Here is a 16916-nt window from a genome sequence, read left to right as displayed (position 1 = left end):
GAGACTCATAGAGACTCATAGAGACCCACAGAGACTCATAGAGACCCACAGAGAATCACAGAGACTCATAGAGACCCATACACCGAGCCGAGACTCCGCGCGTTACCTTTGCGATCTCGACGTGACTTGGGCATCGCAACGATCACTGTGGTGGGCGCCGCTGGATCACGGTACACACCGCCTCTCTCTGTCTCACTGTCTGTCTCTCTGTCTGTGTCTCACTGTCTCTCTGTCTGTGTCTCACTCTGTCTGTGTCTCACTGTCTGTCTCACTCTGTCTGTGTCTCACTCTGTGTCTCACTCTGTCTCACTGTCTCACTCTCTCTGTGTCTCACTGTCTGTGTCTCACTCTGTCTCTCACTCTGTCTGTGTCTCACTCTGTCTGTGTCTCACTCTGTCTGTGTCTCACTCTGTCTGTGTCTCACTGTCTGTCTCACTCTGTCTGGGTCTCACTCTGTCTTACTCTGTCTCTCTCACTGTCTCACTCTGTCTGTCTAACTCTGTCTGTGTCTCACTTTGTCCGTGTCTCACTCTGTCTCACTTTGTCCGTGTCTCACTTTGTCCGTGTCGAACTTTGTCTCTGTCTCACTATGTCTGTCTGTCTCACGTTGTCCGTGTCTCACTCTGTCTCTGTCTCACTCTCTGTCTCACTTTGTCCGTGTCTCACTCTTGTCTGTCCGTGTCTCACTCTGTCTGACGGGCCCCTGGTCTCTCTGTGTCGCACTGTCTGACTTGACCGTCTGTCTATACAATCTATCAATCATCTATATAATGTATATATCTATATAAAGTGTATATCTATCGATATATCTATCGATATTATTATCTGTACAACATGCGGAGGTCTCTATCTGCGTGGCTCGCGAGCAGACCACGTGGTTCCCCACAGCGCGATGCGAGCTGGGTAGGGGTCCTCACGACCACGTGGTGGCCGTGGCAGAGGTGGCCACGGATTTACCACCACGAGGTGCCTGTTGAACTAATTAAAATTTCCCCGACTTTAAAATAAAAGTATTGAACGACTTAAACTTCCACAAAAAATAATCCGTCCAATAATATTACGAGCATTTGCCGCTCCGTTCCAGGCGGTTCGATTTAAAATTGGAAGCTTCGTTCGAGAGGGAATTGATTAAAATTTGATTAAAAATTGTTATTATAAGTGGAACCGGACTCGTTTATTTAATCGGACGCGTTAGATTTGTTACCGTCGATTCCACGTATTTTGAAACGATTCAATTCCGACACGGGTCTTTGGTTGTGAATCGAATATATTGTAATCGCTTCAGTAGATTCAAACTTGCGATTCCTGTGATAAATCTCATTGGATAGTCGATCCAGTCGATTATCACATTGTTAACTCACGATATATATCGACGTATCGATTAAGAAGAGATCGATTCCTACTAACCAAATAACTTAATCGACTCTATTAAAATCAATTAAAAAATAATGGTTTCAGAATCGATTCCAAAGCAATTCGTGACCTATCTGAGGAATCGACGTTACCGATTTAACAAACTAACGATTCCATTTAGACCGGAAAAGGTTAAAATCGATTTGGAATTAATCGTTAAAATAAATCGACTCCGCTACAACTCCACGTTAAATGATGTAATCGATGCCTGGAATCGATTCTAAGATACCACAACGTTTCCCTAACCAATGATTGGAGATGACCGATTCACCAAATCGATTGAATGAAGACCGCAAAATGTGAGAATCGAATAGTTTTAAACATATATGCAGAATCGACTCCATTACGACGCAACGTTAAAAATTGTAATCGTAATCAGGAATCGATTCCAAGAAGTCACAACGTTAACCTACCCAATGGATCGACGGGTAATTAAATTTTTAAAAGAATCGATTCCTTATTCGTTTCCAAAATGGCGGTTCCTCCATCCAACCCCGCCAATCCGATCGTCTTCTTTGACATCACCATCGGAGGGCAGGTGGGGAACGACTCACTCATTCATTCACTCATTCACACACTCATTCATTCACTCATTCACACACTCATTCATTCACTCACTAACTCACACACTCATTCACTAACTCATACACTCACTCATACACACACTCATACACTCACTCACTAACTCATACACTCAGTCACTCATACAATCATTCATTCACTCATTCACTAACTCATTCATTCACTCATTCACACACTCATTCACTCACTAACTCACACACTCATTCACTAACTCATACACTCACTCATACACACACTCACTCATACACTCACTAACTCATACACTCAGTCACTCATACACTCATACACTCATTCATTCACTCATTCACTCATTCACACACTCATTCACTCATTCATTCACTCACTAACTCACACACTCATTCACTAACTCATACACTCACTCATACACACACTCACTCATACACTCAGTCACTAACTCATACACTCAGTCACTCATACACTCATTCATTCACTCATTCACACACTCATTCACTCATTCATTCACTCACTAACTCACACACTCATTCACTAACTCATACACTCACTCATACACACACTCACTCATACACTCACTCACTAACTCATACACTCACTCACTAACTCACACACTCAGTCACTCATACACTCATTCATTCACTCATTCACTAACTCATTCATACACTAACTCACTCATTCACTAACTCACACACTCATACACTCACTCATTCACTCATACACTCACACACTCACTCACTCATACATTCATTCACTCATTCACTCACTCATTCACTCATACACTCACTTATACACTCACTCACTCATACACTCCCTCACCACTCACTCACCCACTCACTCACCCACCCACTCACCCACCCACTCACCCACCCACCCACTCACCCACCCACTCACCCACTCACCCACCCACTCACCCACTCACTCACCCACCCACTCACTCACCCACCCACTCACCCACTCACCCACCCACTCACTCACCCACTTACTCACTTCTTTGACATCACCATCGGAGGGCAGGGGGGGAACGACTCACTCATTCATTCACTCATTCATACACTCATTCACTCACTCATTCATACACTCATTCACTAACTCACACACTCATTCACTCACTCATTCACTCACTCATTCACTCATACACTCGTTCACTCATACACTAACTCATTAATTCACTCATACACTCATTCACTAACTCATTCATTCACTCATACACCAACTCATTCATTCACTAACTCATTCACTCATTCACGAACTCACACACTCATTCACTAACTCATACACTCACTCATACACTAACTCATACACTCATTCATTCACTCATTCACTAACTCATTCATTCACTCATACAACCATTCATTCACTAACTCAATCACTCACTAACTCATTCATTCACCCATTCACTCACTCATTCACTAACTCATTCATTCACTCATACACACGTTCATTCACTAACTCATTCACTCACTCATTCACTAACTCACACACTCATACACTAACTCATACACTCACTCATACACTAATTCATTCACTAACTCATTCACTCATTCATTCACTAACTCATTCACTCATTCACTCACTCATACACTCACTCATACACTTATTCATTCACTAACTCATTCCTTCACTAACTCATTCCTTCACTCATTCACTCCATCGTTCACTAACTCATTCACTAACTCATTCATTCACTCATACACTCATACACTAATTCATTCACTAACTCATTCATTCACTCATTCATTCACCCATTCACTCACTAACTCATTCGTTCACCCATTCACTCACTCAATCATTCACTCATTCACTAACTCAATCATTCACTAACTCGTTCATTCACTCATTCACTAACTCATTCACTAACTCATTCATTCACTAATTCATTAACTCATTCAATCATTCACTAACTCACTCACTCAATCATTCACTAACTCATTCATTCACTAACTCATTCACTCATTCATTAATTAACGCATTCACTCACTCATACACTCACTCATACACTCACTCATACACTCATTCATTCACTAACTCACTAACTCATTCCTTCACTCATTCGCTCCATCGTTCACTAACTCATTCACTAACTCGTTCATTCACTCATACACTCATTCATTCACTCATTCACTAACTCATTCATTCATTCACTAACTCATTCAATAACTCATTCATTCACCCATTCACTCATTCACTCACTAACTCATTCATTCACTCATACACTCATTCATTCACCCATTCACTCACTCAATCATTCGCTCATTCACTAACGCATTCACTAACTCATTCATTCATTCACTCATACACTCATTCATTCACTAATTCACACATTCATTCACTCATTCACTCACTCATTCACTCATTCATAACTCACACACTCATACACTAACTCATTCATTCACTCATTCACTAACTCAATCACTCACACACTCACTCATACACTAACTCATACACTAACTCATTCACTCATACACTCATTCATTCACTCATTCAATAATTCATTCATTCACTCATACACTCATTCATTCACTCATTCACTCATTCATTCACTAACTCAATCACTCACTAACTCATTCACTAAATCATACACTCACTCATTCACTCATTCATACAATAACTCATTCACTAACTCATTCATTCACTCATTCACTGACTCATTCATTCATTAACTCATACACTCACTCACTCATTCACTCATACACTCACTCATTCACTAACTTATTCATTCACTCATTCACTAACTTATTCACTGACGCATTCATTCACTCATACACTCATTCACTAACTCATTCATTCACTCATTCACTAACTCATTCATTCACTCATACACTCATTCATTCACTAACACACTAATTCATTCACTCATTCACTCATTCACTAACTCATTCATTCACTCATACACTCATTCATTCACTAACTCAATCACTCACTAACTCATTCATTCACCCATTCACTCACTCATTCACTAACTCATTCATTCACTCATACACTCGTTCATTCACTAACTCATTCACTCACTCATTCACTAACTCACACACTCATACACTAACTCATACACTCACTCATACACTAATTCATTCACTAACTCATTCACTCATTCATTCACTAACTCATTCACTCACTCATACACTCACCCATACACTCATTCATTCACTAACTCATTCCTTCACTAACTCATTCCTTCACTCATTCACTCCATCGTTCACTAACTCATTCACTAACTCATTCATTCACTCATACACTCATACACAAATTCATTCACCAACTCATTCATTCACTCATTCATTCACTCACTAACTCATTCGTTCACCCATTCACTCACTCAATCATTCACTCATTCACTAACTCAATCATTCACTAACTCGTTCATTTACTCATTCACTAACTCATTCACTAACTCATTCATTCACTAATTCATTAACTCATTCAATAATTCACTAACTCATTCACTCACTCAATCATTCACTAACTCATTCATTCACTAACTCATTCACTCATTCATTAATTAACGCATTCACTCATTCATTCACTCATTCACTCACTCATACACTCACTCATACACTCACTCATTCATTCACTAACTCATTCACTAACTCATTCATTCACTCATTCATTCACTAATTCACACATTCATTCACTCATTCATTCACTCATTCATAACTCACACACTCATACACTAACTCATTCATTCACTCATTCACTAACTCAATCACTCACACACTCACTCATACACTAACTCATACACTAACTCATACACTCATTCATTCACTCACTCATTTAATAATTCATTCATTCACTCATACACTCATTAATTCACCAACTCATTCACTCATTCATTCACTAACTCAATCACTCACTAACTCATTCACTAAATCATACACTCACTCATTCACTCATTCATACAATAACTCATTCACTAACTCATTCATTCACTCATTCACTGACTCATTCACTCATTCATTAACTCATACACTCACTCACTCATTCACTCATACACTCATTCACTAACTTATTCATTCACTCATTCACTAACTCATTCACTGACGCATTCATTCACTCATACACTCATTCACTAACTCATTCATTCACTCATTCACCAACTCATTCAATAACTCATTCGTTGACTCACTCAATTATTCACTCATTCACTAACTCATTCATTCACTCATACACTCATTCATTCACTAACACACATTCATTCACTCATACACTCATTCACTCATTCAGTCACTCATTCACTCATACACTAACTCATTCACTCATTCATAACTCACACACTCATACACTAACTCATTCATTCACTCATTCACTGACTCAATCACTCACACACTCACTCATTCACTCACTCATTCATTCACTCATTCACTAACTCAATCACTCACACACTCACTCATACACTAACTCATACACTAACTCATTCACTCATACACTCATTCATTCACTAACTCATTCATTCACTCATACACTCATTCATTCACTAACTCATTCACTCATTCATTCACTAACTCAATCACTCACTAACTCATTCACTAACTCATACACTCATTCATTCACTAACTCATTCACTAACTCATTCACTAACTCATTCACTCATTCAGTGACTCATTCACTCATTCATTCACTAACTCATACACTCACTCAATCACTCATACACTCATTCACTAACTCATTCACTAACTCATTCATTCACTCATACACTCATTCACTAACTCATGCATTCACTCATTCACTAACTCATTCAATAACTCATTCATTGACTCACTCAATCATTCACTCATTCACTAACTCATTAATTCACTCATACACTCATTCATTCACTAAAACACACTCATTCATTCACTCATACACTCATTCACTCATTCACTCATTCACTCACTCATTCACTCATACACTAACTCATTCACTCATTCATAACACACTCATACACTAACTTAACTCATTCATTCACTCATTGACTGACTCAATCACTCACACACTCACTCATACACTAACTCATACACTAACTCATTCACTAACTCATTCACTCATACACTCACTCATTCATTCATTAACTCATTCACTAACTCAGTCACTCACACTCACTCATACACTAACTCATACACTAACTCATTCACTCATACACTCATTCATTCACTAACTCATTCATTCACTCATACACGCATTCACTAACTCATTCACTCATTCATTCACTAACTCAATCACTCACTAACTCATTCACTAACTCATACACTCACTCATTCACTCATTCATTCACTAACTTATTCATTCACTAACTCATTCACTCATTCACTAGCTCATACACTCACTCATTCACTCATACACGCACTCATTCACTCATTCACTAACTCATTCATTCACTCATTCACTAACTCATTCATTCACTAACTCAATCACTCGCACACACTCATACACTAACTCACACACTCAATCATACACTAACCCATTCACTAACTCATTCATTCACTCATTCACTAACTCATTCATTCACTCATTCACTAACTCGTTCACTAACTCGTTCATTCACTAAGTCATTCATTCACTCATACACTCATTCGTTCGCTAACTCATTCACTCATTCATTCACTAACTCAAAACTCGTTCACTAACTCGTTCATTCACTAAGTCATTCATTCACTCATACACTCATTCGTTCGCTAACTCATTCACTCATTCATTCACTAACTCAATCACTCACTAACTCATTCACTAACTCATACACTCACTCATTCACTCATTCACTAACTCATTAATTCACTCATTCACTCACCCATTCACTCATTCAATCATTCACTCATTCACTAACTCATTCATTCACCCATTCACTCACTCAATCATTCACTCATTCACTAACTCAATCATTCACTAACTCATTCATTCACTCATTCACTAACTCATTCACTAACTCATTCATTCACTCATTCACTAACTAATTCAACCATTCACTAACTCGTTCACTCACTCAATCATTCACTAACTCATTCATTCACTAACTCATTCACTCATTCATTCATTCATTAACTCATTCACTCATTCACTTGTAAATGGTTGTTGATATGGTGGTTGTAGTGGTTGTGAATGTGTTTTATGTTGTTGTGGTGATTGTTGTTGTGGTAGATGTTGTGGTTGTTATGGTTGTTGATGTTGTGGTTGTTGTGGTTAATGTTGTTGTGGTTGATGTTGTTGTTGTGGTTAATGTTGTTGTGGTTAATGTTGTTGTGGTTTGTTGTGGTTAATGTTGTTGTGGTTTGTTGTGGTTAATGTTGTTGTGGTTGATGTTGTGGTTGTTGTGGTTAATGTTGTTGTGGTTGATGTTGTGGTTGTTGTTGTGGTTGTTGTTGTGGTTAATGTTGTTGTGGTTGTTGTGGTTAATGTTGTTGTGGTTGATGTTGTGGTTGTTGTGGTTAATGTTGTTGTGGTTAATGTTGTTGTGGTTAATGTTGTTGTGGTTGTTGTGGTTAATGTTGTTGTGGTTAATGTTGTTGTGGTTGATGTTGTGGTTGTTGTTGTGGTTGATGTTGTTGTGGTTGTTGTGGTGGTGGTTGATGTTGTGGTTGTTGTGGGTGATGTGGTGGTTGATGTTGTGGTTGTTGTTGTGGTGGTGGTTGATGTGGTTGTGGTTGTTGTGGTGGTGGTTGTTGTTATTGTGGTTAATGTTGTTGTGGTTGATGTTGTGGTTGTTATGGTTGTTGATGCTGTGGTTGTTGTGGTTAATGTTGTTGTGGTTGTTGTGGTTAATGTTGTTGTGGTTGTTGTGGTTAATGTTGTGGTGGTTGATGTTGTTGTTGTTGTGGTGGTTGTTGTTGTGGTGGTTGTTGTTATTGTGGTTGATGTTGTGGTTGTTGATGTTGTTGTGGTTGTTGTTGTTGTGGTGATGCAGGATGTGGGCAGGCTCAAGGTGGAGCTGTTTCATGTTGTTGTTGTGGTTGATGTTGTGGTTGTTGATGTTGTTGTGGTTGTTGTTGTGATTGTTGTTGTTGATGTTGTGGTTGTTGTTGTAGTGGTGCAGGATGTGGGCAGGCTCAAGGTGGAGCTGTTTGTTGTTGTTGTGGTTGATGTTGTTGTGGTTGATGTTGTGGTGGTTGTTGTTGTTGTGGTTGATGTTGTTGTGGTTGTTGTTGTTGTGATTGATGTTGTTGTGGTTGATGTTGTTGTGGTTGATGTTGTGGTGGTTGTTGTTGTTGTGGTTGATGTTGTTGTGGTTGATGTTGTGGTGGTTGTTGTTGTTGTGGTTGATGTTGTGATGGTTGTTGTTGTGGTTGTTGTTGTGGTGGTTGTTGTTGTTGTGGTTGATGTTGTTGTGGTTGATGTTGTGGTGGTTGTTGTTGTGGTGGTTGATGATGTTGTGGTTGTTGTTGTGGTTGTTGTTGATGTGGTTGTTGTTGTTGTGGTGATGGAGGATGTGGGCAGGCTCAAGGTGGAGCTGTTTGATGTGGTTGATCTTGTGGTTGTTGTTGTGGTTGTTGTTGTTGTGGTTGTTGTTTTTGTGGTTGTTGTGGTTGTTTTTGTGGTTGTTGTTGTTGTGGTTGTCGTTGTGGTTGTTGTTGTTGTGGTGGTGATGTGGTTGTTGTTGTGGTTGTTGTTGTTGTGGTTTTTGTTGTTGTTGTGGTTGTTGTTGTGGTTGTGGTTGTTGTTGTGATGATGCAGGATGTGGGCAGGCTCAAGGTGGAGCTGTTTGATGTGGTTGATGTTGTTGTGGTTGTTGTTGTTGTGGTTGTTGTTGTTGTTGATGTTGTTGTTGATGTGGTTGTTGTTGTTGATGTTGTTGTTGATGTGGTTGTTGTGGTTGTTGTTGTGGTTGTTGTTGTGGTTGTTGTTGTTTTTGTGGTTGTTGTTGTGGTTGTTGTTGTTGTGGTTGTTGTTGTCGATGTTGTTGTTGATGTGGTTGTTGTGGTGGTTGTTTTTGTTTTTGTGGTTGTTGTTGTGGTTGTTGTTGTTGTGGTGGTTATGTGGTTGTTGTTGTGGTTGTTGTTGTTGTGGTTGATGTTGTTGTTGTTGTTGTTGTGGTTGTTGTTGTTGTGGTTGTTGTTGTTGTTGTGGTTGTTGTTGTTGTTGTGGTTGTTGTTGTGGTTGTTGTTGTTGTTGTGGTTGTTGTTGTTGTTGTGGTTGATGTTGTTGTGGTTGTTGTTGTTGTTGTGGTTGATGTTGTTGTTGTGGTTGTTGTTGTTGTGGTTGTTGTTGTGGTTGTTGTTGTTGTGGTTGATGTTGTTGTTGTGGTTGTGGTTGTTGTGGTTGTTGTTGTTGTGGTTGTTGTTGTGGTTGTTGTTGTTGTTGTGGTTGATGTTGTTGTTGTGGTTGATGTTGTTGTGGTTGATGTTGTTGTTGTGGTTGTTGTTGTTGTGGTTGTTGTTGTTGTGGTTGTGGTGGTGCAGGATGTGGGCAGGCTCAAGGTGGAGCTGTTTGCCGACGTCGTTCCCAAGACGGCCGAGAATTTCCGGTGAGCGCCGAGATTCCACAGTAGGCTGGCGGGGCCCAGTACATCCACAACACCACGTGGTGTAGCTGGTGGTGGTGGTGGTGCTGGTGGTGATGGTGGTGGTGGTGCTGGTGATGGTGGTGGTGATGGTGTAGCTGGTGATGGTGGTGATGGTGGTGGTGGTGCTGGTGGTGATGGTGTAGCTGGTGGTGGTGATGGTGTAGCTGGTGGTGCTGGTGGTGGTGCTGGTGGTGGTGGTGGTGGTGATGGTGTAGCTGGTGGTGCTGGTGGTGGTGCTGGTGGTGGTGGTGGTGATGATAACGTCTTCCTGTGTGTGTGTCTGTGTGTGTGTGTGTCTGTGTGTCTCTGTGTGTGTGTCTGTGTGTGTGTGTCTGTGTGTGTGTGTCTGTGTGTCTCTGTGTGTGTGTCTGTGTGTGTGTGTCTGTGTGTGTGTGTCTGTGTGTGTCTGTGTGTGTGTCTGTGTGTGTGTGTCTGTGTGTGTATCTGTGTGTGTGTGACTGTGTGTGTGTGTCTGTGTGTGTATCTGTGTGTGTGTCTGTGTCATGATGCTGGAACCTGGTCTGGAGTGATTGGAGGGCATGGGCCAGATCAGCTCAATAACAACGGTAGGAGGCTGCTAGATTTTTGTGCAGCCCATGGGCTTGTAATTACCAACACGCTGTTCCGGCATCGGCGCATCCACACAACATCATGGATGCATGCCGGGTCCAAGCAAGAACATCTGCTGGACTACATAGTGACGGACCAGCGGATGCGAGCCCATGTCCTTGACACCAGGACCTACCGTGGAGCTGATCTGCCCTCTGACCATCGACTAGTCATCTGTAAGATGCGCCTGCCATTCTTCCACTCCGGTGGTGGGTGTACACCCAGGACCCCATTCCAACCTAAAGTGGCCTGGTCTCAGTTATCTGATGAAAGTTGCAAGCGAGAATTTCATCATCGCTTGCGGCTGGGATTGGCATCGTCCCCGACTCATCCTGATGTCGAGGGTAAATGGGCGAGGTTTAGGACTGTGACTCATGCAGCTGCAATGGCTGCTTTGGGTACGCGGTCCAGACCTCCCCAGAGACCCTGGCTGACAGAGGAGGTGTTCAGGATGGCTCAGAAAAAGCGACAGGCCCACTGTCATCGGCTACAGAATCCCACGTCAGAGAATGAGGAGGCTTACCGCAGCCTTCGCTCGGAGGTTCGGAGAGCCGTGAGGCGCTGCAAGGATGGGTGGTGGTCGCGGGTTGCTGAGGAGATGGAGTCTGCCTCAGTGGCCCGTGATCACAAATCTCTATTTAACTCCATCAAAAAAGTAACCTGCAGCGCCACACCTATTACCATCATTAGGGGAAAAAACGGTGATCCAATCTCCGACCCCCAGGAACAGGTTTGCAGATTTGCTGAGCATTTCTGTGAGGTCCTGGGGGAGGGGAAATCTCTTAGCCAGGAAAACATCGTGGCACAAAGTGGGGATGACCCTGCTGAGGCTGCGGTGCCTCAAATATTGGAGGAAGAAGTCACCCCCTGTGAGTGGCTGGCTGAGGTGCCATCTCTTGAGGAAGTACTGAAGGCAATCCGGAGTCTGAGACCAGGAAAGGCAGCGGGCAGAGATGATCTCCCAAGCGATATGCTGAGGGAGGGTGGCGTTTGTGCACAGACTGCCCTATATGACATCATAACAACACTCTGGACCACTGGATGGGTTCCGCAGGATTGGAAGGATGCCCTGGTGGTCCCCCTTTTTAAGAAGGGGGACCGCACAGACTGTAACAACTACAGGGGCATCTCACTCCTCAGTGTGCCGGGAAAGGTCCTGGCAAGGATTATTCAACATCGCCTTGCCAGGCACGCTGAGGAGAGGCTTGCGGAGCCCCAATGCGGTTTCAGGAAAGGGCGGTCCTGCACAGATGCCATATTTTCTGTCCGTCTGCTACAGCAGAGGTGTAGGGAATTCCAACAAGACCTACATCTTTGCTTTATTGACCTGGTCAAGGCCTATGATACCATCAGTAGGCCTGGGCTCTGGGTTGTTCTTCGTGCTTTTGGAGTACCTGACCCTCTGCTCACGATCATTAAGGACCTTCATGATGGTGAGCGGGCCCGGGTAAAACTACGTGGCCGGGAGTCAGAGCCATTCCCTGTACACCTTGGGGTGCGACAGGGATGTCCTCTGGCTCCCACATTATTTAACATCTATTTTGACCACGTAGTTCGTGAAGCCTTCAATAGCTGTACCGGGGGAATCTCCATATGGTACAGATATAATGGGAGGCTGATCGATGCCCAGGTGCGGTGAAGGGATGGCTCCCTATTGCTCAACCACGTTATGTATGCTGATGATTTGGTAATAGCTGCTCATTCAGAGGAGGAGTTGGAGACGCTGCTGCTGAGACTGGAGCGTGCCACTAAGAGATGGGGCCTACCATCAGCCCCACCAAAACTAAGCACCTGCCTGGGTATTTTGTACCATCGGACACTCCACCCCCACAACTCCCAATCGGTGATGGGGCAGTTGTGGAGAGAGTGGAGAGTTTCCCATACCTGGGCAATGTGCCCATGACCGGCTCCGGTTTGACAGCAGAGGTCTCACTCAGAATCAGTCGAGCGGCAATATCTTTTCATCGGTTGCGTAACGCTGTGTGGAAGCTACCTGGTCTGCCGCTCCGCACTAAGCTTCAGGTCTTCTCGGCCACGGTCATTCCCTCCCTTCTCTACGCTTGCGAAACGTGGACCCCCCTAATGGAACATCTTCGCCGGTTAGAAACATTTAGGCTGGCCTGCCTACGATCCATCCTGGGTTTAACCAGACTGGATTGTGTGAGGAGCTCACAAATCCTTTAAAGATCTGGGCAAGGTCCCATCAGTGAGCTCCTCCGGCAGGCAAGGCTGCGATGGCTGGGTCATGTAGCCCGCATGCCCAGCCACCGCATGCCGAAACAGCTTTTGTTCGGCCGGATCGAGGGGCTAAACGGGCGTGGCACGGGCTAGAGAAGAGATGGAGTGATGTGGTACAGGAGGACGTGGTGCTGAGTGGACTTGCCGATGACTGGTACCAGCGGTGTCAAGATCGGCCTCTGTGGAGGAGGCTCGTGAAGGACGCTGCTACTGGGCAGTTGGAGGCAGTCGCCCTCCAACAACAACAGAGGGCGGAGGAGCGACGCTCAGAACAACGAGCGGAGCGCCGGGTGGCTAAAGCACAGCAGGTTGGCACAGTAGGGGGCACAGGTGGTGCATCAGCCAGTCATCTCAGTCAGTCGACCCGTGGCACCTGCTGGGTCTGCCCCGTGACCTCCTGCCAGCGGGCGTTCGACACTTCACGTGGCCTCAAGGTGCACATAGCCTGGCACAAGCGTCGTGGTGACGTCACCGCCACTTAGTGGCGAATGGCGGTTGTTGTTGTGTCTGTCTATGTGTGTGTCTATGTCTATGTGTGTCTATGTGTGTGTGTGTGTGTGTCTGTGTGTGTGTCTGTGTGTGTGTCTGTGTGTGTGTCTGTGTGTGTGTATGTTAGTCTATGTGTCTATGTGTGGGGAGCGGTAGTGTAGTGGTTAGCGCTATGCTGCGCTATGAACCTGGCGACCCGGGTTCGATTCCCGCTCACGGCCAACATCAGTGACGATTATCTGAACCGGTCCCGGGCCTCCCCTAGGTCGACTCAGCCTCAAATGAGTACCTGGTGTAGTGGTGTGTAAACATCGCCACTGGGGAGACAAAGGCGGTCGGGCGTGGTGCTGGCCACCCACCCCCTCGTGTACCGTTCCGGCCTTCATAGGTGCTCGCTAACAGCACTTGCCCCAACAGTCTGTTAAGGCTATATGGGGGATCTTTGTCTGTGTCTGTGTGTTGCAGGCAATTCTGCACGGGCGAATTCCGGTAACTATTGAACATCGTCGTCACCACAGTGCTTGTACCAGGCTAAGTGCATCACCACCACCATCACCATAACCATCACCACCACCATAACCATCACCATAACCATCACCACCACCATAACCATCACCATAACCATCACCAACACCATAACCATCACCATCACCACCACCATCACCATCACCACCACCATAACCATCACCAACACCATAACCATCACCAACACCATAACCATCACCACCACCATAACCAACACCATAACCATCACCACCACCATAACCAACACCATAACCATCACCACCACCAACACCATAACCATCACCAACACCATAACCATCACCACCACCATCACCACCACCAACACCATAACCATCACCAACACCATCACCACCACCATAACCATCACCACCACCATCACCACCACCAACACCATAACCATCACCAACACCATAACCATCACCATAACCATCACCACCACCATAACCATCACCACCACCAACACCATAACCATCACCATAACCATCACCACCACCATAACCATCACCATAACCATCACCACCATCATAACCATCACCGTAACCATCACCACCACCATAACCATCACCACCACCATAACCATCACCACCACCATAACCATCACCACCACCATCACCACCACCATCACCATCACCACCACCATAACCATCACCACCACCATAACCATCACCACCACCATAACCACCACCATAACCATCACCACCACCATAACCATCACCACCACCATCACCACCACCATCACCATCACCACCACCATAACCATCACCAACACCATAACCATCACCAACACCATAACCATCACCACCACCATAACCAACACCATAACCATCACCACCACCATAACCAACACCATAACCATCACCACCACCAACACCATAACCATCACCAACACCATAACCATCACCACCACCATCACCACCACCAACACCATAACCATCACCAACACCATCACCACCACCATAACCATCACCACCACCATCACCACCACCAACACCATAACCATCACCAACACCATAACCATCACCATAACCATCACCACCACCATAACCATCACCACCACCAACACCATAACCATCACCATAACCATCACCACCACCATAACCATCACCATAACCATCACCACCATCATAACCATCACCGTAACCATCACCACCACCATAACCATCACCACCACCATAACCATCACCACCACCATAACCATCACCACCACCATCACCACCACCATCACCATCACCACCACCATAACCATCACCACCACCATAACCATCACCACCACCATAACCACCACCATAACCATCACCACCACCATAACCATCACCACCACCATAACCATCACCACCACCATAACCATCACCACCACCAACACCATAACCATCACCAACACCATAACCATCACCACCACCAACACCATAACCATCACCATCACCAACACCATAACCATCACCATAACCATCACCACCACCAACACCATAACCATCACCACCACCATAACCATCACCACCACCATAACCAACACCATAACCATCACCATAACCATCACCACCACCATAACCATCACCACCACCATAACCATCACCACCACCATAACCATCACCACCACCATAACCATCACCACCACCAACACCATCACCACCACCATCACCACCAACAACACCATAACCATCACCCTAACCATCACCACCACCATAACCATCACCATAACCATCACCACCACCATAACCATCACCACCACCATAACCATCACCACCACCATAACCATCACCACCACCATAACCATCACCACCACCATAACCATCACCATAACCATCACCACCATCATAACCATCACCATAACCACCACCATAACCATCACCACCACCATAACCACCACCACCATAACCATCACCACCACCAACACCATCACCACCACCATCACCACCAAAAACACCATAACCATCACCCTAACCATCACCACCACCATAACCATCACCATAACCATCACCACCACCATAACCATCACCACCACCATAACCATCACCACCACCATAACCATCACCATAACCATCACCACCATCATAACCATCACCATAACCATCACCATAACCATCACCATAACCATCACCACCACCATCACCACCACCATAACCATCACCACCACCATAACCATCACCACCACCATAACCATCACCACCATCATCACCATAACCATCACCACCACCATCACCACCAACAACACCATAACCATCACCACCACCATCACCACCAACAACACCATAACCATCACCATAACCATCACAACCACCATAACCATCACCACCACCATCACCACCACCATCACCACCATCATCAGTGTTGACAGCAGCGATTATCTGAACCGGTCCTGTGCCTCCCCTAGTCGACTCAGCCTCAAATGAGTAGCTGGTGTAGCGGTGGTGGTGTAGCGGTGTAGTGGTGGTGTAGTGAACATCGCCAGCACTGGGGGAGAGACAAAGACGGCCGGGCGTGGTGCTGGTAGCCATCCCCTCTGTGTAGCCACAGTGCCGGTAGCCTTCATAGGCGCTGTTACTCGCTACTGACAGCACTTGCCCCTACAGCCTGCTAGAGGCTACCTGGGGGATCTTTGTCTGTGTGTAGGTGCTACTGA

The 16916-nt window shown here is 44.7% G+C and overlaps 2 protein-coding genes across 3 annotated transcripts in view; one reads left to right on the top strand and one right to left on the bottom strand.

Moving 5' to 3' along the window:
- The window catches only part of MRTO4 (MRT4 homolog, ribosome maturation factor), a 40001-nt gene extending 38738 nt beyond the window's left edge, over positions 1 to 1263 (bottom strand). The window contains exons 1-2 of the mRNA XM_076056310.1: positions 342 to 1263; positions 107 to 203 (exon numbers count right to left, since the gene is read on the bottom strand). Of these exons, the coding sequence (XP_075912425.1) occupies positions 107 to 134 (28 nt within the window). The 5' untranslated portion in view covers positions 135 to 203; positions 342 to 1263. The remainder of the gene's footprint in view (positions 1 to 106; positions 204 to 341) is intronic.
- A 561-nt stretch (positions 1264 to 1824) lies between these two features.
- PPIH (peptidylprolyl isomerase H) overlaps positions 1825 to 16916 on the top strand; it is a 29556-nt gene continuing 14464 nt past the window's right edge. For both annotated transcript variants that reach the window (XM_076056312.1, XM_076056311.1), the window contains exons 1-3: positions 1825 to 1951; positions 10332 to 10396; positions 14237 to 14260. In XM_076056312.1, the coding sequence (XP_075912427.1) occupies positions 1886 to 1951; positions 10332 to 10396; positions 14237 to 14260 (155 nt within the window). In that variant the 5' untranslated portion in view covers positions 1825 to 1885. The remainder of the gene's footprint in view (positions 1952 to 10331; positions 10397 to 14236; positions 14261 to 16916) is intronic.

The sequence above is a fragment of the Petromyzon marinus genome, chromosome 75 (assembly GCF_048934315.1).
Source record: "Petromyzon marinus isolate PM22_M1 ecotype Great Lakes invasive population chromosome 75, UKy_Petmar_22M1.pri1.0, whole genome shotgun sequence".
Lineage (NCBI taxonomy): Eukaryota > Metazoa > Chordata > Hyperoartia > Petromyzontiformes > Petromyzontidae > Petromyzon > Petromyzon marinus.
Note: the sequence above shows the minus strand (reverse complement) of the source record. Positions and strands in the feature narration are given on the sequence as shown.